Here is a 26,408-nt window from a genome sequence, read left to right on the forward strand (position 1 = left end):
AATGAAGGCAGTAAAACAGCATCAGTGGGTGGGCTTGATGAGAGTCGGAATGGATCAGAGCGGGAAGCAGAGGCAGAGTGTGGCAATTTATTTATTTATTTGATATATATACCGCCCCCCGCCCCCCCGGATGGGTTCAGGTCAGGTCACTGTACAACAATTAAAATACTCACAATTAAAACAACGTTAAAATGACCGTTTGCACAGAATAGTATCATAAAATACCACGTAAAAACGGAGAGATCATATGTTAGATCAAAACTGGTGTCTAATCAGATGTCTAATCAGATCCAGGCCACTGGTGGGTGATTGGCCAAAAAGCTGGGACACACACACACACACACACCCGCTGCCTCAACCAAATGCCTAGTAAAAGAGCTCCGTCTTGCAGGCCCTGCAGAACTGCAGTAAGTCCCGCAGGGTCCTGACCTCATAGGGGAACTCATTCCACCAGGTGGGGGCCAGGGCCAAAAAGACCCCGGACCTGGTCGAGGCTAACTGGACATCCCTGGGACCGAGGACCAGTGTTCCCTCTAAGCTGAGTCCGTGTGAGCTAGCTCACAGATTTTTAGCCTCCGGCTCACACATTTTTGTCTTCGCTCAGGAAGGATGGCCCCAGAGCAAACTGATTTAGGCAGTAGCCAAATCGCTCGCTCACAACTTTAATGCCAGTAGCTCACAAAGTAGAATTTTTGCTCACAGGACTCCATAGCTTAAAGGGAGCATTGGCGAGGACCACCAAGAGATGTTGGGATTTGTGGACCTCAGTGGCCTATGATTGTATTCATTTATTTCCAGAAGGCCAAAAGTGAGTCTTGGGGTTTCAGCCAACCAGAGAAGTGGTCCCCAGAACCAAAAATATTAAGAACCCTTGTTATACTACAAATGCCACTGCAGTGTACAGACAACGCTCGCTAGCTTCTTCAAAATAGGCAGGTGTTTCTGAATGAAAAGAGAAGTATCAGCAGTGGTCTTACAAAAGTACTATTTGTTACGTGTCTGAATACTCTACTGAAAATGTACCAATAAAGCGTATCGGTGAAGCTATGCCCTCTCTAGATGATTTCACTTTCACTTTGCCCCCTGCATACCATGATCATTTATTTAAAAGGTTTATCCTGCCATTCTGCTGTTAAAACATACCCATGATGGCTAACCTAAGAACACAAATATCTAATTACATATCAATAAAAACACAGGAAACCAACGATTTATAGCATCGGGCCGCTTCCTACTGATTTCAGCAATTTTTCCCCAGCAGGTTAAGTCCAGACTGATATAGGACTAGGGGAAGTGAGGATTCTTGACAAAGATGTCCCAGCAGATTTTTCTAGACAAGTATCATGGTGGGTATTTCTGGGTACTCAATCTCAGTTGCTGGTTATAACGTGACACAAACAGATGAAATGTCTAATCCACCATATGGTCTGTTTATGGACCATTTCCACCCAGTTACCATGATGGATGTTGACCGGATCCTGGGATCTGTGAAGGCCACAGCTTGTGTTCTGAATCCAGACAATCCTGGTTGCTAAAGTTATGTAAAGACTCCATTAACAAGTCACTGATGTCCATCGTAAACCAATCGGTGACTCAGGATACTTCTCAGCTACTCAAAAGAAGCCCTTACCCACCCCCCACTACTTATAAAATTGCTCCTACAGAAAAATGATGTGGCCAGTTATCACCTAGGAACCACCAGACAACAAGACAGGCGGGCTAGATTTTGTGCCCAGGCTCACAAGGAGCGTAAAATGCATGGCAATTAGATTTTTCAATCTTTTATCTAACTTATACACAGATTTTGTGGCTGTCTTGTTTTATCCCTATGTTACAGTCACAGTTTTTAAAATTTAAGTATGCCACTGTTGGTTTTATCTCCTATTTATTATTCAAATGTTTTATGCAAAATGATTGAGTGCACTGGTTGTTGACTGTAACAACAGATTTGACTTTGACAATTATCACCTGGTCTATACTCTGTTCTTTCTGGGGAAGGTGACTGAAAGAGCAGCAGCGGACCAATTCCAGGCCTTCTTGGATAACTCCTCTGCTCTATAACCTTTTCAGTTTGGTTTCAGGTCGGGCTATGGAACAGAGAGGGCGCTAGTGGCTTTAGTTGAGGATCTCTGTCTGAATGTAGGCAAAGGCCACGCCTCTTCATTTCACCTACTGGATTTATCTGCAGCCTTTGAAACAAGGGCCTATGCCATTTTGTTGATACATCTGGAGGTAGAAGTAGCTATCAAGGGATGTGCTCTGGATTTGTTTAAATCGTTCCTTACAGACCAGACTCAAAGGGTTGCCACTGGCGACCAGTTACCATCAGTGGGGATTTGTCCTGTGGGGTTCGTCAAGTCCCCCCCATGCTACTTAATCTCTATGTAAAGCCCTCAGGAGAAATCATTCGTAATTTTGGAATTGGGTGCCATTAATATGTCGACAACACCCAGCTCTATCTTTCTATTAAACCTCCTGGCGATGTGGTAAAGGTCTTTTTTTTTGGGGGGGGGTTTTCTATTTTCCATATGTCATGTGTGTGTGCGCGTACACCTGGAAGTCATGATGACCCCTGCTGACTGACCCCTACTGAAAGGCTGGAGGATATTCAGAGAGGTGGCTGAATAAAGCCTGCCCCCGCCTCCCACCTCTGGTATTCCAAGGAGGTCTCCCATCCAAGTACTTGCCAGAGTCCACCCTGCTTAGTTTCTGAGATCTAATGGGATCATGCTTGCCTGGACTATCCAGGTCAGGGCAGTGTGGTAGAGGTCTTGAGCCACTGCCTTGAATAGCTAAGAGTGAACAAGTTGAAACTGAATCGTGACAAGATGGAGGTAACACTGGTTGGGAACGCTAAGATCTTGCTGAGATTCAGCTACCCTATGCAGACTCAATTAAAAAGGTAACAGGGCTATATTAAACTGAAATAGTTGAATACACTATGGTGAACTGTATGTATTAGGGGTGTGCATTTGGCTCTATCCAAGCCCCAAAAAATAGCCGGAAAATACCTTATCAGTATTTAATAGCTATTATTTCAGCTGGATACATTTTTGGCTACTGAGCATAGACAATCCTGGAAAATTCCAAAAAAATTACCTAGGAAAACAGGATAGCTGCAGTTAAACAGTGTTTAAAGAGAGTGCACTCCCTTTAAATGCCATTCTGGGTGAAGCTGCAGCTTCACAAATGCATTTAAAGGGACCACAACACTTTTAAATGCCTTTGGCTCCATTATAGACTATGGGAACCATTACAGTCAATGATCCCCATAGGGTATAATGGGCAACCTATCCCAGGGTATGCAGGGGTCTGTTTTTGAAGTAGAGGCACCAAATTTTCTGCATAGCTTTTGATGCCTCTACTCAAAAGACACCCCCCCCCCCAAGTTTCAAAGACTGGACCAGGGGGTCCAATTCTATGGGCCCCCAAAGACACCTTGCTCTTCCTGCAAGATAATTGTACTTATGTAATGGTATATAGTACTATTTTGTGCGCTGTTTAATGTGTCATGTCTAACATTTATGCTTTGTTCTTAGATTTCTGTAATTCTAGTCCTATTACTTTACTTACTGTTGTGGTTCAGCTGTAACACCTTCAGAACACCACTTTATGATTCGGAGTGAGTATTGGAGCACCGACATTTTATTTTTTATTAATTTGAATCTACTGTAGTATTCTGTATTTATTGTATTTATATTGTTTTTATTGTTATAATCTGGCATTTGCCCTTGTTAGCCGCCCTGAGCCTTCGGGGAGGGCGGGATACAAATCCAAAGAATGAATGAATGAATAAATAAATAAATACTTAGTGGATGTCTCATGCCACTGAGTGCACTGAATCTATGCTGTGTAATCCTTCTTGATTCCCACTGAGAAAGGTGGACTATAATGATGAGTCTCCTTTAAAGGGGCATAAGTATTAGAGAGGCTAAACTCTCCTCCACTAGCATCTTCCCAGACTTGTTTGGAATGCGGTGGAGATTGGTACAATAAAGATGCACACTATCAGCTCCAACAGAGGGGCTGCAGGGACGATGCCCGCCCTCGTGCTTTTTCTGCTGATGTTACAGGGCTGGGTCCAATAAGACATCATCCTTCTTGCTTCCCTAAATGAACGCTACAGCCTTGCAACATAAGAACATAAGAGAAGCCAATGTTGCATCAGGCCAATGGCCCATCTAGTCCAACACTATGTCATACAGTGGCCAAAAATACATCAGGAGATCCACCAGTGGGGCCAGGACACTAGAAGTCCTCCCACTGTTGCCCCCCACCCCCAGCACCAAGAATACAGAGCATCACCTGCTCCAGCCTGTGAGTTCCTATCTATACCTTGTGGCTAATAGCCACTGATGGACTTCTGCTCCATATGTTTATCCAGTTCCCTCTTGAAGCCGTCCATGCTTGTAGCCGCCGCCACTTCCTGTGGCAGTGAATTCCATGTGTTCATCACTCTTTGGGTGAAGAAGGACTTCCTTTTATCTGTTCTGACCGCTCAGCAATTTCATGGAGTGCCCACAGAGTTCTTGTATTGTGAGAAAGGGAGAAAAGTACTTTTTTCTCGACCTGCTCTATCCCATGCATAATCTTATAAACCTCAATCATGTCACCCCAACGGTTTAGATTCCTCAGTTTACTTTAAACTGGCTGCAGTTCTGGCTGGGGGAAGAGCATGTGCTGCTCAACCGGAAAACTATTTCAGTTGCACCATAGGGACACTGGGTATGCTTATGCACGCACTCCACATTTACTCCTTGTTAGGATCACAAGAGGAGTTTGAAAAGCCTGAAAGTACAGAAACCCAACAGAATGCCTATCTACCATTGGAGAATGGAGAACTGGCCGCAGATAAATGAAACCTCCAACAAAACAGGCGATGGCAACTTGCCACAAGATACCAAGCCCAATTCAAGTGCAAGGCAGCAACGCTCGTTAAAAATAAAGCTGAATATGAACTAACTCCTGGACGCTATTCCCCAGTAGATGTTTTTGAGGATGACAACTGTTCAGAACACATTTTGGAAGGCTTACAGAGTTGAAGGGACCCACAATTAATTAGACTGCCAACATCTCAAGCCAGGATCACTTTGGGTATAGCAGACTCAAGGCGATGCATAAAGAGGATCACTTAAAAGAACTATATCCAAAACTGAAGCATAAGAGTTTTGCAAAGTTGTTGCAAGCTCACTGGCAGCTTCTTTAGAAGCCTGGAAAGGGAAGTGATCTCTTGCCTCACTGGCCTCTGCTGATGGAAAGTATTTTTTTTTCTCCAGGAAACTGAAGTAATTATAACTGAGCAACATGATTAGCTGAACTAACTTCTTACCAGTTGCTCCCAGGTGCTTAAGCAGCATACAGTCAAACACTATTTACAACCATAAGCTAGGCCATAAAAGTACACTGTACACAAGCATGAAGAAAAGCTAAAAGTCATTTCATGTGCCTGTGGCGGACAAGCAGGGCATGAACTAGTTTTGCAAAGGAACCGTTCAGGGCAGAAAGCACTCGGCAAATGAATAAGGATGTGTTCTTCCCGTACTGGGCGTACAGCATATGTTTAAAAATACAAAATCTGTACCATATCATTTTGCATAAGCATAATTGTCCAAGTAAACAGTGTCTACTTCTATGCCATCAGGTAAAAGATACCCACATCACTGTCTCTGCTCCACACAGGAGGAGTAGATCAGCCAGCGGTTCACCCATAACAACAAAGTCACAGTGGAAATTTGCAGTGCTGGCAACAGCGATCAGCATCAAGTCACTGAAGTCTTGTCCTGTAACCCTGTTGCGGGTCAGAAACAAGCATATTTAATTCATTTACACCCTGCCTTGGTCCTCAATGGGGACTCAAGGCAGTTTATACCATTCTCCTCTCCTTCATTTTACCCCCACAACCACCCTGTGAGGCAGGTTAGGTTCAGAGAGTTTGACTGGCCCAAGGTCACTCAGTGAGCTTCCACGGCACAAATGGAGATTTAAACCCAGGTTTCCCAGATACTAGTCTGACATTCTGAACGAGTACACCGCACCTTCCAAAATTACATCCTTCCACAATATCCTCAAGAGACTGACATCTGCCATTTGCATTGGCCTCCAAATCCTGAGAATGAGAATTTATGTAGGTGCATGGTTATAACCAGTGCTCCCTCTAAGCTGTGGAGTCTTGTGAGCAAAAATCCCACTTTGTGAGCTACTGGCATTAAAGTTGTGAGCGAGCAATTTGGCTACTGCATAAATTAGTTTGCTCTGGAGCCGTCCTTCCTGAGCGATGGCAAAAATCTGTGAGTTGGAGGTTAAAAAGCTGTGAGCAAGCTCGCACTCAGCTTAGAGGGAACCCCCCCAAAATCCCTTCTCTGACAACGTGAACTTGCAGGTAAAATCTAATTTCCTGACAACAGAAACTCCTCCAAATGTTTCATTACATAAACATTTCTACAGATAAAAAAGGTAAAGGTTCCCTTGCTCGAAAGCCAGTCGAATCCAACTCTAGGGTTGCGGTGCTCATCTCCGTTTCAAAGCCGAAGAGCCAGCTCTGTCCAAAGACGTTTCCGTGGTCATGTGGCCGGCATGACTAAACACCAAGGCGCACGGAACACTGTTACCTTCCCACCGAAGTGTGGTACCTATTTATCTACTTGCGATTTCTTGCTTTCAAACTTCTAGGTTGGCAGGAGCTGGAACTAGAGATGGGAGCTCACTCCATCATGCGGCACCCGGGTTTCGAACTGCTGAACTACTGACCTTCCACAGCCTGCAGTTCAGCGTCTTAACCACTTGAGCCACCGCAGCTCCTTTTCTACAGATGCAGAGACATAAAAAACATAAGAGTACATAAGAAGAGACCTGCTGGACAAGACCAGAGGTCCACTAGTCCAGCATCTGGACAGTGGCCAACCAGTTAATATGGGGGGCCGAACAGGGCAGAGGCCAAGGCCTCCCCCTGATGTTGCCTTCTGGCACTGAGATTCAAGTTACTGCCATGCTGGGTCAGACCAACCATCCATCTAGTCCACCATCCTCTTGGCTACTCAGATGCCACAAGAAAGCCCGCAATAGCTCTCTCCTGTTGGCAATAGCTCTCTCCTGTTGGCTGCTCCCTAGCATTTGACATTTAGCCATCATGATTAAATAGCTTGTAATAGCTCTAACCTCGATAACTTCTGTCACGGCTCAGGTGGGGTGTCTCCTGATGCTGCCACCACTCTGGTTCCAGGCTCCTCTGAGAAGGCCCAGAGCACCTTCCCAGGCCTTTAGACCTCCCTTTGGGCCGAATAATAGACGTGAGGACCAGGCAGAGTGAACAATGAAAATAGTTTATTGTATAGGAGGTCAAACAACAAGGTGCTGAATAACAACAGTAAGTGGGTGAAAAGAAAAGAAATCAAATGCCCTAACACGTCTAAATATATATTGTCCCTAGCTCACTATTCCAAGTGACACTAGACTACTCACCCTTCCCTCACGATGAGGGTTTCTTCCTGCAGCAGCCTTCCTTCCGGCTTTGCCCTCTGGGAAGAAGAACAGCTTTTCCTGCTGCACCAGATCTTTTATTCCAAGCCCTGCTCTTTCCTATTGTTCAATTTTGGCTCCAAAACCTCTCAGGGGCTTCTGGGAGTTGTAGGCCCAGCCTCACCTACTGCTAGCCAGGCTCCCTGGGCCTAGTAGGCCTCTGGTGGCACAGCCCAGATCATGACAACTTCGTCCAACCTGTCCTTCCCCTAAGTCAGTGGCCTTCACTAAATGTCACAGCAGTCAGTTCCACAGGTGAACTATCTATGCAAAACAGTACTTCATTTTGCTTGCCTTGTGGTATTACTGGCCTCTCCCCCCTTCTAGTCTTCTGCATATTCATTTCCTGGTGCCTCCTCCACATTCCAGGCCCATTTCAACTTTTTACCATGGTTATGTCAAGCACTGGAGCCTCCCCCCTTGATCTGTCACATATTCTACCTCTTCTCGGTCCAGCTGCTTAGCAAGGTCCTTGCTTTGCCTTCCTCTCTCCAGCACCTGTCTTGTCCCACAGTGCATTACTCATTGCCAAGTTCAAGTCTCCCCTGCGTGGTCTACCTTGGCACACAAGTTGATATTTTTGTGTTCTGCACAATGCCAAGCTTGGACACTGGCACTATTTTTAATAATGAATTTATTTTATTTTTTTTAAATAGTTTATTTAACTTTTTCCCAAAGAGTTACAAATAGATTTCTGTTTACATCATATTTTGGAGATTCATTTCCCATTTTTTCACAACCAACCATCTACTTTCTTCCATCTTTTCTTAAATACATTTTCATCCTTTCCTGACAAAATCATGTTTACTTTATCCATTTCTTTTATTTCTATAACTTTTGTTATTAGTTCTTCTCTATCTGGTATTTTTTCTGATTTCCACCCTTTGGCTATAAGAATTCTAGCCACAGTAAGGATATATAAAATCAAGCATTTATCGTTATATTTTATCTCTTCCGGTAACATGTTCAACAAAAACTTTTCTGGGTCTAACGGTAGTTCTATTCCCACTATCTCTACAATTAATTGTTTTATGCTTTTCCAAAATTTTTCCAGCTTCTCACACCTCCACATGTGGTAGTAAGAGCCAACATTCTTTTTGCACCTCCAACAGTTCTTTGATGCATTTTTATAGCATTTTGCTACTTTATCTGGCGTCCAGTGCCATCTGTAAAATATCTTAATTATATTTTCCTTATACGATGTAGCTCTTAGTAATTTTATTGAACTCCATATTTTATTCCATTTCTCTATAGGTATGTTAACTCCTAAGTCCTTTTCCCATGCCCTCATACATGGTTTTGCTGTTTCCATATGCATCTCCTCATTTAGTAAAAAGTTATACATTCTCTGTATCATTTTGTCTGCGGAGGATAACCAAATTTTGTCTAAATCCGATTTTGTCTTTGCAAAATTTCTTACTTCATCTTTAGCAAATCTTGATTTTAATTGCATTTTCTCCCAGCTTGTAAGATTAATGTTCATAGCTTGTAGAGTTTCAAACGACTTCAACTCATTTTCTTTTGTTAGTAAATTTTCGTAACTGACTATTTTGTTTTCAGTCATTAAGTTCGGCAATATGAAAGCCTCTAGTGGAGAAACCCATCTGGGCATACTATCATAGAACTTTTCTTTTAGACTCCTCCATATCTTCATTAATGATTATCTTACGATGTGTCTGTGGAAGATTTGATGTATTTTATCTTTGTCATACCAGATTTGTATTTCGCCTGACTAGCCTGCGAGGCACTGCATCTTAGGGGAGGGGCCACGGCTTGCTGGTAGATCATCTGCTATGCATACAGAAGGTCCCACGTTCAATCCCTGGCATCTCCAGTAAAAGGTGATGTAGAAGACCTCTACCTGAGACCCTGGAGAGCCAGTCTGAATAGACCATGCTGCCAGTCTGAATAGACCATGCTGACTCTGATGGACCAATAGTCATATTTAGCATAAGGTAGCTTACTATAAGGGCTGCGTTGGCTCAGTGGCTAAGACGCTGAACTGCAGACTGGAAGGTCGGTAGTTCAGCAGTTCGAGATCTGAGTGCCACATGACAGAGTGAGCTCCCGTCTCTGGCCCACCTAACAGTTCAAAAGCAAGAAACTGCAAGTAGATAAATAGGTACCGCTTTGGTGGGAAAGTAACAGCGTCCCGTGCGCCTTGGCGTCTAGTCGTGCCAGCCACATGACCACGGAAATATCTTCGGACAGCGCTGGCTCTTCGGCTTGGAAACGGAGATGAGCACTGCACCCCTAGAATTGGATTCGACTGGCTTTCGAGCAAGGGAAACCTTTACCTAGCTTACTATACCCTAACACCATAGTGACCTTTTCTCTGCTCAGACTCTATTTGGACAGGTTAGAGAGTGTTCAACCTGCCCATTTCCTCCTCCTTCTTCTTCTTTTTAGACAGAGGACTGACACATGGTTTGGCGTGAAGCACAACAGTAGGATCAGCAGTATTTGATTTGCATATATTTTTCTTTAGACAGAAGGCTGTTTGCATGAGCAGGATGAATGAGGGACAATGCAGTAAACAATGTTCAGCACATATAAGGTGTGAGGTGCATTCTACCACTAAACATTTTCTCTAACACAAACGGTCCATCAGATGCTTTGCTGAGGCATCTGCCGTCCAGGAGCAGCATTTCCTTAGGGCATTTTGGAGACTGTCTATATTTTACATCTAGAATCAGGTAGGGCCGCACTACATGTTCTCCTCTTCTGATTTCTGGGCGGAAAGTCATGTTTTGGAGGGCAGAAGTGCTCCTCCCAAACCCTTTAATGCTGGGTTCTTTGATAGTTTGTTAATTTTTAATGACTTCTTCACTGTTTTAAGTTTTTAAGGTGTTTTACTATGTAAGAGAAGAAGAAGAGATTGGATTTATACCCCGCCCTTCACTACCCAAAGGTGTCTCAGAACGGCTTACAAACTCCTTCCCCTTCCCCTCCCCACAACAGACACCCTGTGAGGTAGGTGGGGCTGAGAGAGCTCTTGACAGAAACTGCTCTTGTCCAAGAACAGCTCTTATCAGAACTACGGCTTGCCCAAGGTCATCCAGCCAGGTGCAAGTGGAGGAGTGGGGAATCAAACCCGGTTCTCCCAGATTAGAGTCCGCGCACTTAACCACGACACCAAACTGGTGTAAGCTGCTTCAAGTAGGTTCTCTGGAGAAGTGACACAGAACCCTTCTAAAAAACAACAATCATCATCCTTGAAGATTATTTCAGGTGGGTAGCCACATAGGTCTGCAGTAAAAAAAACAAGATTCAAGTTCAATTTCAGTAGCACCTTAAAGGCCCACAAGATTTCCCAGAGTGTCAGCTTTTGAGCATCAGAACTGCCTTATCTGATGAAGGGGGCCTTGGTCATTAAGGAGCTAGTGGATTCAAACCTTAATCATCATCCCGCTGGCTGCCATCGACTAATGCTGATGTGCCATTCCTTCCCTTCTAGTCGTTGCGCTTTCTTCCTTGAAGTCACAGGGGCAATCTGGCCAGTGGGGAGGACACATGAGGTCACTGAGGAAACCAAAGATAAGAGCAAGGCCAGTTGCCTCCCCCAAAACAGGAGCCTGCTTCGAAGTGATCCCCATTCAAATTCCCCCCCTCCTGCCCAAATATCACCGAGAACAGAAAAGGGCTCCTTTCCACTCTGCATAAAATGTTCACCCCCACCCCCACCCAAATCAGTGAGTACTTTCAGCTCAATCCTAAAGTAGACATAGGTCATAAACAGCAAGTGGATGGGGGGCACATGCTGCCCTCAGGTCCTGTGCTTTCCATGCTTGCTTTAGTGCCCAGTCTTATAATATACAAGCATCAACAACCTCCTGTAGTCATCATTTTTTTTTTTTATCGGAGAGCAGCATTAAAAATAGACAAGCTGCACCAGATCCAGTTTTGGGGACTCTGAATGGATACTGCCCTCCACTGCCTCCCTCCTCCGTGTTGCGGTTGTACTACTTCCTTCCTTTCTCTTCACTGTTCTGGCTCCGTGCATCTTCCAGGAAATCAGCAGGTCGATCGAGTTATTTCCAGTCCTACCAAAATCATACACTGCAGCCTTGAAACGGGGCCCCACTTCCCTAGTTCAACTTTCTGATGCTCTTCCCCTTTGACCTGTAGCAGGCTGTTTCTTTCCGGCTTCCTGTTAGCTGTATAAAAAAAACACTCTTCCATTGTAAGAGGCTGTCTTGCAGAAAAGTCAGTTACATTTTAACCCCTTACATCTTTCTTTGCACCAATAAGCCTCCTTTTAAAATGACCAGTCGGCCTGTGACACATACCCAACCAGTACCTATGGCATCTAACAAAAACATCCTCACTTGCGAGAGTTGTTCTTAGAATAGCTTCTTCTTAACTTGCGGTACTTAGAGTTGACGGAATAAACCAGGTCGTCGTGTATTTCACATTCAGCGGAGAGAATCTGAACCAGAACTAATGTATGCAGCTGTCTTAACACAACACAAGACTGATTTCTAATGCCTATTACAAAGTGAAGCATTAAACCAACAACGACAGCCAAAGCAGGACTGCATGTACTTCTTCTAGGCAACTACAGAATAAATGCATAATTCAAGAGAGGGCGGAGGAAACAACATCCTCAGTTCATTTTTACAAGGTCCATGAAGTCCAACAGCTAAAAGACTTTCGCAAGTATGGGAGCGCTGGGAAATCTCCCAGAGCCCCGTTAGTGAGATTCAATGACCCATATAGTCTGTTTCCCCTTCACATAGTCAGAACTAAATTATGCAAAAGAAAATAATGCAATGTTTGCTTAATTTGAATAATTTATCCAAATAATGGAATTCAGTTCTGGGCACAGAATGACCATGATATCTTAGCGTAAACTTGCTGTACCCTATGTGGATGACAAAAGCTGCAAAATGGAACCACGTATGTACAGGTCAGTTTTCAACAATCCAACAGGTAAGTCTACAATATTTCAATAATCCAACAGGTAAGTCTACATTGAACAAGTCTACAATATTTCAATAATCCAACAGGTAAGTCTACAACGGACGACGAAGAAGACTGCACAATGGACGATGTCTTTCCGTACAGTTTTTTTGGGGGGGTTGTCTAATCATCCATCCCCAAATCTCCAGGAGTTTCCCAACTTGGATCTGGGAACCCTATCACCACCAGTGACCAGGAGGGACCCGCCAAGCCTAGTTGCGGGTCTCCACCTGTATCATACAAAGGGACCAAACCAAGGGTCTTTTTGATATAAAATACCTCCAATAAAGTTTTTCATAATCTTCCATAATTAGCAAGATTTGTGATGGTCAGAATCCCAGAGCTGGAGCGCTACTCTGAGAATACAGTAAGGTGTTTCTATACTTTATATTCAAAAGCTGCTCAAAAAGGAAAAACATTTTTTTTCATACAGCAATTTTCAAGTTAACATTAAGTATGTAATTACTATTCCCGTACTGGCCCTAAAAACCAGGCATTATCTTCATTATTACTATGGGCAAATGTAATTTAAATTAATACTGAGTGTGGCTTTTAAACATAATTACACAAAAAAAGCAACAGGCTTACACCACTGATCCTGGGTCTAAAAGGTAGAAAACCACCCTGATCTGCTATTCACAAACTGAGGGAATACGGGAAGACTCCGATTTTCTATAAATACTAAAGTTTTATTAATGAATGGAAAAACACATGAGATTCCTGGAAGTACAAATATCCTCTTAAAAATATAACAACCCGCCTTCCTTGTTTACATTCTGTGAGGAGGACTGTCAAATGTACCTGGGGACAACTTGTGTAAGCAGATTTTTCTCTTCAAGCGCTGTTCACTCAATCATCAAGGAAGATGATGGGAAATCAGAGCTTTCCTCCCGCAGAAAGGTAATGCATGTTCTTAACACAGACCTATTCTGTTATTTGTGCTAAAAATACACACAGAGCTTCTCATAAATAACTCACATGCTGAAGGACAGGGCTTGCTCAAAGGTTGGGGAAATGGGACACACAAGACTTTTGGGAGTTAAAGCCACATTTCTCTGATCCCGGGAAGACCACACTCATTCTTACATCTTAATGATGAGGTTCTACATCTCTCAAAGTACGTGTAGCAATCTACACTATGATCAATGAAAGTCTTTAATTGCTTTGTGTCCGAATGTGCTTGATCTGAGAAATGAAAAAGTCCTGTGATTTCTTAAGGACTGATAATCCAGGTTCTTGACTACAAAAGCATGCCTATTAATAAACCTGCTAGTCTTTAAGATGCCTCCAGGCCCCTGTTAATTTCTGCTTCAACAGGCTAACTCAGGAGAACACACCAGTTTTTCTAGGCATCAAGCAGGGATTCGGGCAAGTGATGTCACAGTTCTAAGTCTCGCAGAAGAATGTTGTTGTTGTTTTTCAAATGACAGTGCCCTTCTGGAGAAAATTCACACTACAGCAAAACAGTGTGGCCTTCACGGTATAGGTTTGAGAACCCAAAGTAAACAAGCAGGCTAATGTGTCCAAAATCAACCCAATTCAGTATCAAGACAAATAAGAGCCCAGCTTCCCATCTTGTGCTCGTCTCAACTGGGCATGCTGTGGAAAATCAGGAATGAGTCTAGCCATGTTGTTGTTGTTGTCTTTTTTAAACCCTGCTTTCCCACCCCAAAAGTTCTGAAAACGGGCTGTATGCAATTAACTTAGAACCTAAGTAAGTACTCTGTCCTGCTGAGGTTCTAAGTACTCTGTCCTGCTGAGGTACAGTAAAACACTGATGCTGCATTTCAGTTTTTACAGACACCCAGGGCAACCCTCTCCATCTTTGAACTTCTAGCCGGCTTACCTTTTGTGCTAAAAGGTTTAAAGCATGTCAAGACTGCTGATTACACTCCAATAGAAAGAGGCAGCTCGCTCAGCACCAAAGACTCAAGAGCTGAAATCAGGTTTGTATTTATTTACAGTTTATTTGTACTGTCCTTGAGAACAATTCAGAAGCTTCGTCAGGGGCAGAAGGCAACAGCGTGAGGAGGCTGGAGTTGGTTCCCAGTTCTTCTTCCCACTTCCTAGTCCCTTACTTGTGAATCCAGCCACAAACCACTCCCTGATGGCGAGAGCGTCTTGACATTCGGTGGTCCAAAGTTTATTTTTGGGTGCAGAACCTTTTTATGTATCCTCAGTATTTGTGGTTGGATTCATGAACTGGGAACTAGTTTGGGAAGTAGGAAGTGTAAATAAGGAACTGGGAACCACCTTCTGCCTCAGAGCGGTTTGCCTCCCAACTGGCTATGACCACGCTGTTTTTCTGCAGACGCAGATCTGACCTGGGTATGTCTAGGCCAAATAGACCTCCCATCACAAATGCCTTAAAATTTCACTCTTCTGAGAAGCAATGCTTTGGTTATTCACCGTAAGTCTTGGGATGGGGTGGGCTGTAAGCACAAGTAAACGACATGAAAACCAGTGAACAGCAATGAATTGGAGCGTCTCAATCACTAGATGTTCCTCAGCTATTACGGCTTTGCTAGTTCACTGCCCAGTCACTGCACAGTCAGTGAACTTTGTTTATAAAAACAAATGCTGAGAAATCTGGCAGGGACATCCTGGAAAGATCTCACTGGCCTCCCAAGAGTGCCCCAGAAGTTGCATGTTGCAGGCCACAGGCTTTCCCCCCTCTGATCCAACATGTCACACTCCGCCAAGGCAGATGAATTGCTGCTCCACATTCCTATAATAGCAGGATATTCCATGTAAGCAGAAACTGTCATGCTCAAAGCCGTTTAACTGACCCCTGCAAATAAGTGCTGAAAAAGCCAAGCTCAAACATCCTATGTCAACATTTATACACTATGTGCAGCTCTGCACAGTAATCAGCTTTTAAAAATAGATACACAACGGAACTACTTTCGACTAAACTTTCAACACAGGAAGTGAATGAAATTCCACTTAGCTCTTAACTGACAGCAGCATAAGTCACCTTTGAGAGAAATGAAGAGCAACCAATGTACAAAATGAAACATCCACTGTCTTTTGCTTACTAGGAGGGAAATTATCCAGACAGGTTTTCGAGGTATCAAATTCTATGGCCATCCTATGCCTGTCTGCAGAGTCAGCTAGCATTACATTGATTTTGTGGACTGAATCACCAAGGCACTAGCATGAATCAGGAAGCCAACATAATCAGATGCAGTAAACCTACAAGCAAGGAAACAGAAGTTCATCTCCAACACAACGGCATGCCCTCAAAACGCTTTTACTTCGTTTCCATGAAAGGATGGTTTTGGCAGCTAAGGCAATCATGATCTCTCCCCCCGCCCCATATTATTAACACTGGTCTCCCAACTATTTCTGTTCTGTGACCAGCTTAAGACACCGCCTGCAATTATTTGTTACTTCTCTATTGTCACAGCCTTACAATAGGATTTTAATGCACCTGCAACGGAATCCGCAATTATACTTATTGCTAAAACATAATACTTGATCAAATTGTATTTATAATTATGGCAGTAGGACACAATGTTACCTTACATCGCAGCAAATCGCATTCATGAAACATAATGCAATCATTCAAGCCTTCTGTACCTAAAGAGAGAACCAATGTGATATAGCGGACCTGGATTCGAATTCCTACACTGCCATGAAGCCTATTAGGTGATCTTGGGCCAGCCATGTTCTCTCAGCCTAACCTACCTCATAGGGCTGCTGTGACAATAAAATGGTAGGAACGCCATGTGCTAAACCTTGCTCTGAGCTCTTTGGAGAAAGGGCAAGATTAAAATCCACTAAAATAAAAATGTGGAATGCTTATAACAAATGTTTGAAGCTTTAAAACTTATTGCATATTCACAGTTGTAGCTTTTCATGTTCTACAGCTGGAACAAAAATTAAGTTCGTACAAGACAATGTCTTTGAAACTGCTCAATTCCACAAGTGTATCACATAAAATATGCATCTGTTCCCTTATAGCACTTCCAACTAGAGAGCTGCTAAGTACTTCACAAGTTTTTCAGAGTGGAATATTTATGATGTATTGATTTTGACAAAGCATTTAGGAGAACACACCCGAGAAGCATCACATTAAGAAACATTCACAGTTTCCAAGAACACTTGACACTTGATGCAAGTTCAGTTAGCTGTAGGGTTGCAACACTGAGCTGTTGAGTTGGTTGGATTAACTGGTGGACAATCTTTGGGGCATTTAAAAAGTTGTACCAGATTTGTTTTCAACTTTCTATTGTCTTTAATATAAACAGTTACAAAAATGTGAGTCTCTGATGCCATCGTAAAAGGGGTATTCTCACTTCTCTCACACAGAGGGAATGCCTCTTCTAAAACAATGGTGGCTATGACAGAGGCATGTGTCATGTAAAACAAAAGTATGGTTTAGAGTTGTTTATTCGTCAGCAAATTATCACAAGGTTACTCAACTGAAGTCCATATAGTACATTGACTTTAAAATGTACTTAACCAGATGACAGCCCTAATCTGAAAACCTTCATGATACTATTGCTGCAGCCACATCACAGAGAAAGAGGATGCTGGAATCTGTCCACTTAACATGTAAGAATCTTTTGTCATGTTTATATGAGCAAAGCAGTTGTGCCACCTCAGATCACAGCCCGTTCCTTAATGTTCTTTCACCGGAGACCAACACACAGATCTGGCAGCATATAAGACTCTTGTGTTAATAAATCACATACCAGTTCAGATGTAAAAATGATGGTGCCAAAAAGGTCTCAGGTCAGAACATCAGTATCACAACTACACCACCACCATAATATAAGGTTTTGAATTGTGAAAGGATGAAAGCCAAGGAATTAGGGGGAAATACTGTACACAAACTTTTAAAAGTATATATATATGCTTGCTGTATACACAAGAGCTCAAATATGCATATAAAGGGACTTCTGGTCTACAATCAATCTGTTTATTCTTGTATGACAACATGAAACTTGCCTCCACACAAAAGCCCTGTGGGAACTTGGTGGGGGAGGGGAGGAAGTAGTTTGAATTGCTAATTTTTTCAGAACAGTACAAACACTAATATAAGGGCCAAGCCCTACTGAGACATTGGGAGTTCCATGAACAGTGTTCCCAGTGTTCAAAATTCAGAGTTCAGGCACATGGGGTTCCCAACTCCGATGGAGACCAGCATGCGGTGGGGGGAACCCTTCTCTCTGTATGGCTTTCTTCTCTTCTGAAACGGAGTCACTACTGGACCGGTATGATTGCCCCAACAGGGCAAATGGCACTCCCCAGGGTCATTACAGTTCAGGAAAACAGCACAGGGGAAAGGCTGAAACCCTACCTCTCCTTGCAGTCACATTCAGAATCCATTAAGAGCCATCTTGGAGCTAACACTGCAGGTGCGGGAGCAGGCCAGCACTGTCACAGGAAGGGGCTTTTAAGCTCAAAAACTGTACCCTTCTTTCAGACACAGCAGACCAGGCCATGTTAACCCACACTACTGGAACCTTGAGATTACTGCGGCACATTCTGTGTGGGGCTGCCGTTGAAGAAGGCTCAGAGACAATTGGTACAGAATTCAGCAGGGCATTCGCCAATGTGAGTCAGCTGGACCAGCCATACTACAGCAGACTTACATCGACTACACTGGTTCTGGGTTCGATTCAAGGTGCTGGTTTTCTTCTTTAAAGCCCTTTAACAGCACAGGATACATGAACTTAAAAGGACCACCTCTCCCCTTATGAGCCTAGAAGGACCTTAACAGTCTTCACACCAGGGCCTGCTTATGGGACGTTAAGACAGCTTCAGTTGGGTAAGAATGGACCACCAAGAGATATCATCTCTTCCACTGTTCAGCTTTTTATAAAAGACCTTTTGTTGGATGTGGTTTTTAAATTGGCTCTTTTTTGGGGGGGGGGATGTTGTTTTAATTATGTGTTGTATGCTTGTGTATGTCTAGAAATTGCTTTGAGATTATTTCAGAAAAAGTGGTAAGACAGAGCCTTTGTGAACCTGAAAACTGAATTAAAATTAAGGGGGATCTGTTCACAGAATTGCCAGTCTCCTCTGGTTTGGCCCTAAGTGCATTATGTACCAAGAACCAGTAAAATAAAATAAAGCAGGGGACCATAGCTTATTTGCTACTGAAAAATTATTACCTCAAATGTGTCAAATCAGAGACATTCCTTAAAAAACCTATGGCTTGGAAATTACGGAAAGTTGAATTTGCACTGTCTGTCTTCTTTTGCTATCTGTCTTCTCATCTCTGGGAAGTTTTGAAATGGAAGTTGGAGTTCCCGGGATTTTAAATGAGAGCTGAGCTTTGCTAGCAATCATTGTTCTAAAGCACTGAAGATCAAAACTGAAGTATTATTTTCCTCATGGCACCAGGTCTTTCAACATAATGCAGTTTTGAGTTCGTATGCTGGAAGCTAGCAGTCAAGAGATCCCTTTCTTATGGGCAGCCTTTGAATAGTCTCTAAAAGCTATTAATCTAATCTAATGCAGAAGTAGGTACTACATGTTTTCTACATTCTGAAGCAGAAGTTTCATTTGAAGGAAGTGACCGGGGGGGGGGGGGGGGTTTTCAATACGAAAAGGGAGGTGGTTGCCTGAACAATGCTTTATGCTGGTTTTCTTACTTAGCACAAAATTATCAGTTCAGAGTTTTATTTTTGGACTTTTAGGGCAAGTGAAAACTGCACTGAAAGCAACTGGGAGAAACAAATCATCAGGAGTAGAGGGGATTATCAACAAGAGCTATTTCAAGCCACAGGAATGGAGTTCGTCAAAATCTTAACAAGAATATGGCAACAAATATGGAAAACAGAACAATGGCCCAGAGAGTGGAGATGCTCAATCTACATTCCAGTTGCAAAAGAAGGAGCTGTCAAAGTCTGCAGCAACTATAAGACCATAGCATTCATCTCTCAGGAGAGTAAAGTGATGTCCAAAATCTTACAACAAAGGATGTTACCATATATGGAATGAGAAACAACAGGTGTCCAAGCTGGATCCAGAAAAGGAAGAGGCACCAGAGATCATATAGAAATTTTACATTGGTTACTGCAGCATGTGAGAAAATTTCAGAAGAAAATCAGCTTGTGTTTTATAGATTACTAGGAAAAAGGCCCGTTGTGGAAATAAATACAACGGCCTCTAGAAAGAGACTCTGGGTGGGTGTCCCGGCCTTGGACACTCAGTGTCAATTTGCTGTGGCGACCCAGCAGGGTATAATGACACTGAGTCCACCTTTTTCTCCAGAGGAACTGATCTCTGCTAACTAAAGAACAGTTGTAATTTTGAGTGATCTCCAGCCCTCACCTGGAGATTGGCAACGATGGTTCCCCATTAGGGAATAGTTGGTTTGGAGGGTGGAGTCTATCGCTTTGTACCTGTCCGAGGTCCCACGCCTCCTGAAACTTCACCCTCTCCAGGCTCCATCCCTCACATCTCCAGGAATTTACCATCTGGAGTTGGCAACCCTATCTCCTTCCCAGCCAATCATCAATTTACCATTAGTTCCCCCTCACTCTTCAGCTTTCCACCCCCCACACACCTGCAGCCTCTCCCGTGCTCTGAAGCCCTGACTGCTACGTCACATTGGCTGTCATACGGGGGCCACCTCAGCAGCATATAAGGATACAGAGCCCACCATTTTCTCCAGGGGAACAGATCTCTGCCGTCTGGAAAGCAGTTGTAATTCTGAGTGATCTCCAGCCCTCACCTGGAGATTGGACACATTTTACCTCAGAACAGCAAACTGTTTAGAATGTTAGAGGCAAAAGCCAATCAAGTCGCATATGCAAACGACCTCTGTGTTCCAAGACAAAGGCCAATGAGGCTGCATATGCAAATAACCTCTGTTTTCTGACTGGCTATGGGGGGGAGAGGAACAGCAAAATGTTTAGAATGTTGGAGCCAGGACTCAGGCAAAGCAGCCAGTGGATAGGGAGACCCTCTGAATGACAGATCAGAGAGCGAACTGATTTTGGAGCGTGTGGAATGTTCTAGAGAAGTGCCACCACCATTCGGCTTTTATTTATAAGGGAGACAGCACATCTTTTGACTATGTGGACCATGAAAAGTCATGGTGGTTCTAAAAGGAATGGGAGTGCCACAGCATCTCATTGTCTTGATGTGCAACCTATACTTTGGACAAGAGGCTACTGTTAGGGCAGAATATGGAGAAACAGGATGGTTTCCAATTGGCAAGGTGTCAGACTAGGATGTATTTTACCTCCCTATCTGTTCAATTTATACGCAGAACATATCAGAAGGAAAACTGGATTAGTTTTAGATGAAAGTGGAATGAAAATGAGTGGAAGGAACATTAACAGTCTGAAATATACAGATGACACCACACTACTGGCAGAAAACAGTGAAGAACTGAAACGACTACTGATGAAGGTTAAAGTAGAAAGTGCCAAAGCAGGATTATAGCTGAACACCAAGAAGACAAAAGTAATGACTACTGGGGAATTACACAACTTTAAGGCTGACGATGAAGAAATTGAAATTATGAAAGATTTTCTATTCCTTGGCTCAATCATCAACCCAAAGATTTCTTGCAACCAAGAAATCAGAAGGACTGGATAAGGACATATGATTTTTATGAGCCTGCTATGGTGGGGAGGGCGGGGGGCATACATTCAACAAATAAGTAACTTCGATAAATAAAATAATTTATCTCACTATGGATGCTACTTTTTTGCCCCCAAGCATTTCTTCTCTGCTCTAATCAAGCGGATAACAAAATACACTATATCTCCGCATCCTTTACAAGCATTCTTTGCAACACCCTTCCTACCTTCTGACTAGGATAAAAGGACTCAGATCTCCACTTCTATTCTACTGTGCCTGACAAAGGGACTGCTTTGTATCTCGAAAGCCGACACCCAGAAACTCTTGTTGGTCTCTGAGGTGCTACTGGACTCAAAGCTGACTCAGTCAAGAAAGCCACGGCCCTCAGTTTGCAAGATCTGAGCATCTGAGCAACCGGACAGTTTACAGGTCATTAATTCATAGGGTCACTATATATCCGAATCGATTTGTCAGCACTCAACACACATACCGACACCTACTTTTGGTGCATTCATGCTCCACAAACAGTTTAAAAGTACAGTCCTTTTGATTTAAAAATGGCAACTTTAAAAAAAAACAAAAAACTTTTCCACAATATCAGTTTCCTTCCTTGGTAAGATTGTGTCTGTGCCTGCACAGAGAGATTTAAAATCTGCAGGGGTTTTTCCCCCTGTGTTGTTTTGTACCTCCATACCCTAGAGCAAATGACAAATATAAAAGCTAGCTGAAGCAGCACTTCTACAAGTCTTGATGTGAGCGGAGACAGCAAATGTTCCAAGCAACACCTTCGCTGCAATCAGAATTTGTCTCAAACACTTCAGCAACCTCTCTATGCAGGTCAGGTCGTACGTCCTCTGAAAGGAAGGAAAATATTTGATTTACAAGTTCTAGGATGACACGCTGTTGTTATACAAGCTTGTTCAACATTCCATTGTTGAAGATACTCTTTCACAATCACAGAAGGGTTGTGTGAAGAGCCGGATTCTTAGCCCTCAAGACTCTCTCACACAGCGGCTGAGAAATATAATGGACTCTGCAGAGGTGAACAGGTCCAAATGTCTTCCAGAACTTTCTGGTGGATTAATCCACCGGTAACAATGAAGGTTTAGAAGATAAGCTGGTCATCACTGACAGAGTACCTGGGAGTATTGAGGCTCCCAGGAAGCGACAACGCAAGGGGGCAGATGCCTCGCCATGATGAATTCAACAAACGTTTTATTCCTCCACACCTGCTGCATCTGTTTGGGCCGGTAATTGGCACTGGACCCAAGACCAGGCAAACTAGATAGCAATTTACAGCCCATTGTGACACGTTGCTACAGCTTCATGATTAATGGACATATGAATAGAAGTAAGCTTTGGATAATCTCTCTCTCAAGACCTCAAAGCAAGACAGGGGGGGGGGGATATACCAAACCCTAATACAAGCCAGCTGCCATTTCCACTGAATTTCTTCCCACCAATTCTATCACAGCAAGCGACAGAAACTAATACGAGCCTAGAGAGAAAATTAAACTCCTGAGTACATGTAACATTAGAGAGCACTCACTCACAGCTTTAACCATCACAGAACATGGTTGCTAAACACTGGTAGATGACAGAAAAGTTGAAAATATGCTGTAAGGTGAAGGTGAGTGCTAAGATTTTTTTTTAAGAATACAGAGTTTTAGAATCCCACAATCAACTGAAAGCTTGGACAGAGAGTTTATTTTAGTCACTAGAAAATTGCCAGCTTTCCACTTGGATCTGCTCGATGAGGAGGCAATAAACTGCTTTGTACGTAGCCAACTCTACTTCCCTCAACATGCAGACTTTATAGCTATGCTTTACCCCTCTACAGGAAGCTCCTTCAAATCATGCATGCATTCTCTTTACGAGACCTTTATCTCCGATTCCGAAATCTCTTCCTAAGAATGTCCCTGTCCTTCACAAGAGGAACACAGAAAGAAAGTCCCCAATACCCGTGGCACAACACATGCATTACCCTTAGGACATACGTAAAAATCGTTGACCTAATATGCATTAAGCTGAAGAATACCTCCCTTTCTCAACTTGCTGAATACGCTTTCCTGCTACTAAATTTTGAACACCATCAAGTTTGTGTACAATGAATGCTCATCAAATTTCTCTGCATTCCTGCAACCTCTTCCCCCCCCCTCCTTTTGCTCATGCAAAAGTACTCAGCAAACACACAAGGGAAAACGCTTGCATATTGGCTTGACAAACAAAATAAAGTGCTGACCTGACCAGAATAGCTTACAATGCATAATTCCAGATGCGCCGGCAGCCCTGACACCGTCTACCTCTGCCCTACAAAGCTGAAGGAGCAGAAGGCGAGCAGAATGCTACTACTACGGGATAGGGAGGTAGCTGGCCACACAGCCAGTGTGCTGCCTATGTCCCGGCCTCATTAGAAAAAGGCTAAGCATCTACGGACAGACAAAATTCACAAAGGGGAGTTTGGCACTAGTCATTTAATGTCTGTGCAGTTTGTATGCTAGTAATGCACACACAAGAACTACGTCATCTGCTCTGAAGCATACAAAGGTTGAGCAGCACAGCCACCCCGACTTTTCATTCACAGCAAGCAATTATTGCTAAATTTATAAAGTAAAAAGTGGCAGGAATCTGCAAAAGACTTCTACGGCTAAAACTGACCATCTGTTTACACTGACGTCATTTGTTTTCAAAACAGGGAACTGCCACCAAATATACTTTAACTTGTGAAAATATCTACCAGTCACTAAATGAACACCTGTCCACACAGGTATAACTACAGAGGTTCCTTCTAACCTCCACAAAGAGTTATAAGGATGCAAGTTCCTAAACCTGGCAGCAGCTGCTTTGGTGCTATAGGAATGGTACTAGAACCATTCTGTATATAGCATGAGGTTCCCATGTTATATACAAAACCAGCATGGTGTTTTCCCAAAGTATGCACTGGAACACGGGGGATGTGTCAACTACTCTGCTAGGGATATCAACCTGAGGTCTAGCATCAAACACTCAGTAGTCTGTAGACCAAAAGCACTCCTTGGTCTTACCTTGTAAGACTTCGCTTCAGAGCCCTAAGTACCGTCCATTATTCTAAGAACTAGCAGAAGCTTGAATTCTTACTTTGACCAGCAAGCACAGTGAAAAGGGAACTTAACCTACTGCTCCTGCTGTTTTTCATAATATTTTCATACGTCCAGGATTGTGGGGGGAAAGGTGACATAAAGAACACTGTCTTTGAAACATAAGCAAAATGGAGGTGCACAATAATTGCAAAAACTCAAGAGAACTCAGAGAACGGCAGTGGCCTTAGAGAAAAGGGGAAGTGTGCAGTAGCGGAAAGGAACTCAGCATCCATCCACTTATTTGCCTTCTTCCACAATGCTTGCCACTGTAAGGATAACTAATAGCACCTTATGATTTTATTTGTTTAGTACTGTTTTATATGGTTTTATTGGCAACTGGTGCCACTACTGTAAGCTGCCCTCAGCCCGCTCGCGGGGAGGGCGGGGTATAAATTGGATAAATAAATAAATAAAATATTATTTTTGCTTCTCTCCTCCCTGGACCAAGTCACTTACTACACAATTCCAAAATCTGTGGGAACAGAGATGTAAAGCTTAAGCTTTATGAACCCATGAGAGACTAATTCTCATGAAAAGGAGACAATACTGACCTATCTTACATGATGGTTGTAAGTCTGAGGTAAAACACGTGAGATTCTTTAAACACTGAAGCACCACTTGAACGCTAATATTAGAGAAATGTTCTTTAATATTAAGCAGTTTGCAAGCGCCATGTCAGAATATACTTCTGCAAATACAGTCAAAAGTTTATGACAAACTATTAAGCATCTCCAAAGCCTTTTTTGCTTTCAGCTCCAACTCTTACGATATTACATCATCAAAAAAGATAACACTGCAAAAATAGAGAACTCAACTGATATTCATGATTGGCTCAGGACAGAAGTGACTTTTAGGAAGAAACCAGGAACATGTAAGAATTCAAGAAGTGTTTAAATAATGTTTCAAGAGTGACCCTCAATATCCATTTGGACTTAGATAAGGTAAGGTGATAACCAGTAAAGAACTGCCTTACCTAGGCTGGGAATTCTCTTCGTACATTCTCTCTTTCCATTCTTTAAAGAGGCTGATGGTCTGCTTCGTCTTCTTCATCAAGTTTTCCATGAACACCCTGAAGTATTCATTCTCTCCTAAAGTTTCCATCTTCCCCTCGTAGCGTGACAAGATGGTTCGCAGGTGCTGATATGTGTCAGGGAGCAGGTCTAGAATATAGGGCGGACTGTTCTTTAGTGCCAGCTTGGGGCTCTGACACAAACGTACGACCTGGAGAAAAATGTAAGGACAAACATAAGTGAGCATAAGATTTAGAAGCCCGCATCTTCCAAAATGTAAGCATGGGACTTGCCATCAAGATGTCAACATGTCAAATAAAATTATCAGAAGCTACGAAACTCATTATCCACTTTGAATGCTGTAACCAACAGCATCACAGACTTTTATTTACAAAGTCTAACCTTCCACAGGTTTAAATCTAAGACATGCACCATATTTACCCTGAGACAAGAATTAATCTTAGTATCATAGCTGCTGGATTACCTAAGATATTAATCAGTAAGGAAGTTAGCTCTACAACAAACCTCACAACACTTTAAGTACCCCCCCCCAACAAAACATAATGAGCTCACAAAGCAACCATAAATAGGGAATGAAGAGATGGTTGGAAGTCAACAATCCCTCTGGCTTCATACAATCAACAATGATCTGTCGCTGGAGCTATGATCTCCTAGTGGGTTCCCATACACAGCCTGGCACTATGGTAATTGTTAGACCCTTTGAGCCAAGGAGAAGGAAAGAAAAATCAGTCATGTAGTCAATGAGGAATTGCTGAGGAAGATGCACAGGCAGCCTGCAATTCTTCCCTCACCTAGCCTCAAAGAGCAAGCAGCCTTTTAAGGTTGGAGAGGAACAGAGGTGCCCTGCATTTAAATTTGGACAAGCATTCCCCCCCCCCCCGTGATGTTCAGCTGTTTGCATATGGTGCTGAACAAACCAAGGTGCATAGGAGAAGAGAAGAAAGGAGTGGAAGCAAGAGGTGGCTAGAGATGGAGTCAAGGACAGCAGCTTAGCAAAGCAAGGTATTTATGACCACCATAAGATAATATTTTGGCAGCCAAAGAAGACAGCAAGCCTTTCAATATGTTGGGGAGAAAGGCAGGGTATAAGTCAATAAATGAATACTTAAAATAGAAAAAAGGTCTAGTGCCATCGAGTTCAGAGCCCCCAAACCCAGTGAAAACAGCTCACTGGGAACTCCCTCAGTCACAACCAAAACACCTTGGTGGTCCTGTATCTGGGTTACTTCCA

The 26,408-nt window shown here is 43.0% G+C and overlaps 1 protein-coding gene across 1 annotated transcript in view; it reads right to left on the bottom strand.

The window, feature by feature from the left end:
* The window catches only part of CBL (Cbl proto-oncogene, E3 ubiquitin protein ligase), a 60,068-nt gene that overhangs the window by 32,140 nt on the left and 1,520 nt on the right, over nucleotides 1-26,408 (bottom strand). The window contains exon 2 of the mRNA XM_015405485.1: nucleotides 25,120-25,367. Coding sequence (XP_015260971.1) covers nucleotides 25,120-25,367 — 248 coding nt within the window. The remainder of the gene's footprint in view (nucleotides 1-25,119; nucleotides 25,368-26,408) is intronic.

This window comes from Gekko japonicus, unplaced genomic scaffold, assembly GCF_001447785.1.
Source record: "Gekko japonicus isolate JY-2015 unplaced genomic scaffold, Gekko_japonicus_V1.1 scaffold2070, whole genome shotgun sequence".
NCBI lineage: Eukaryota > Metazoa > Chordata > Lepidosauria > Squamata > Gekkonidae > Gekko > Gekko japonicus.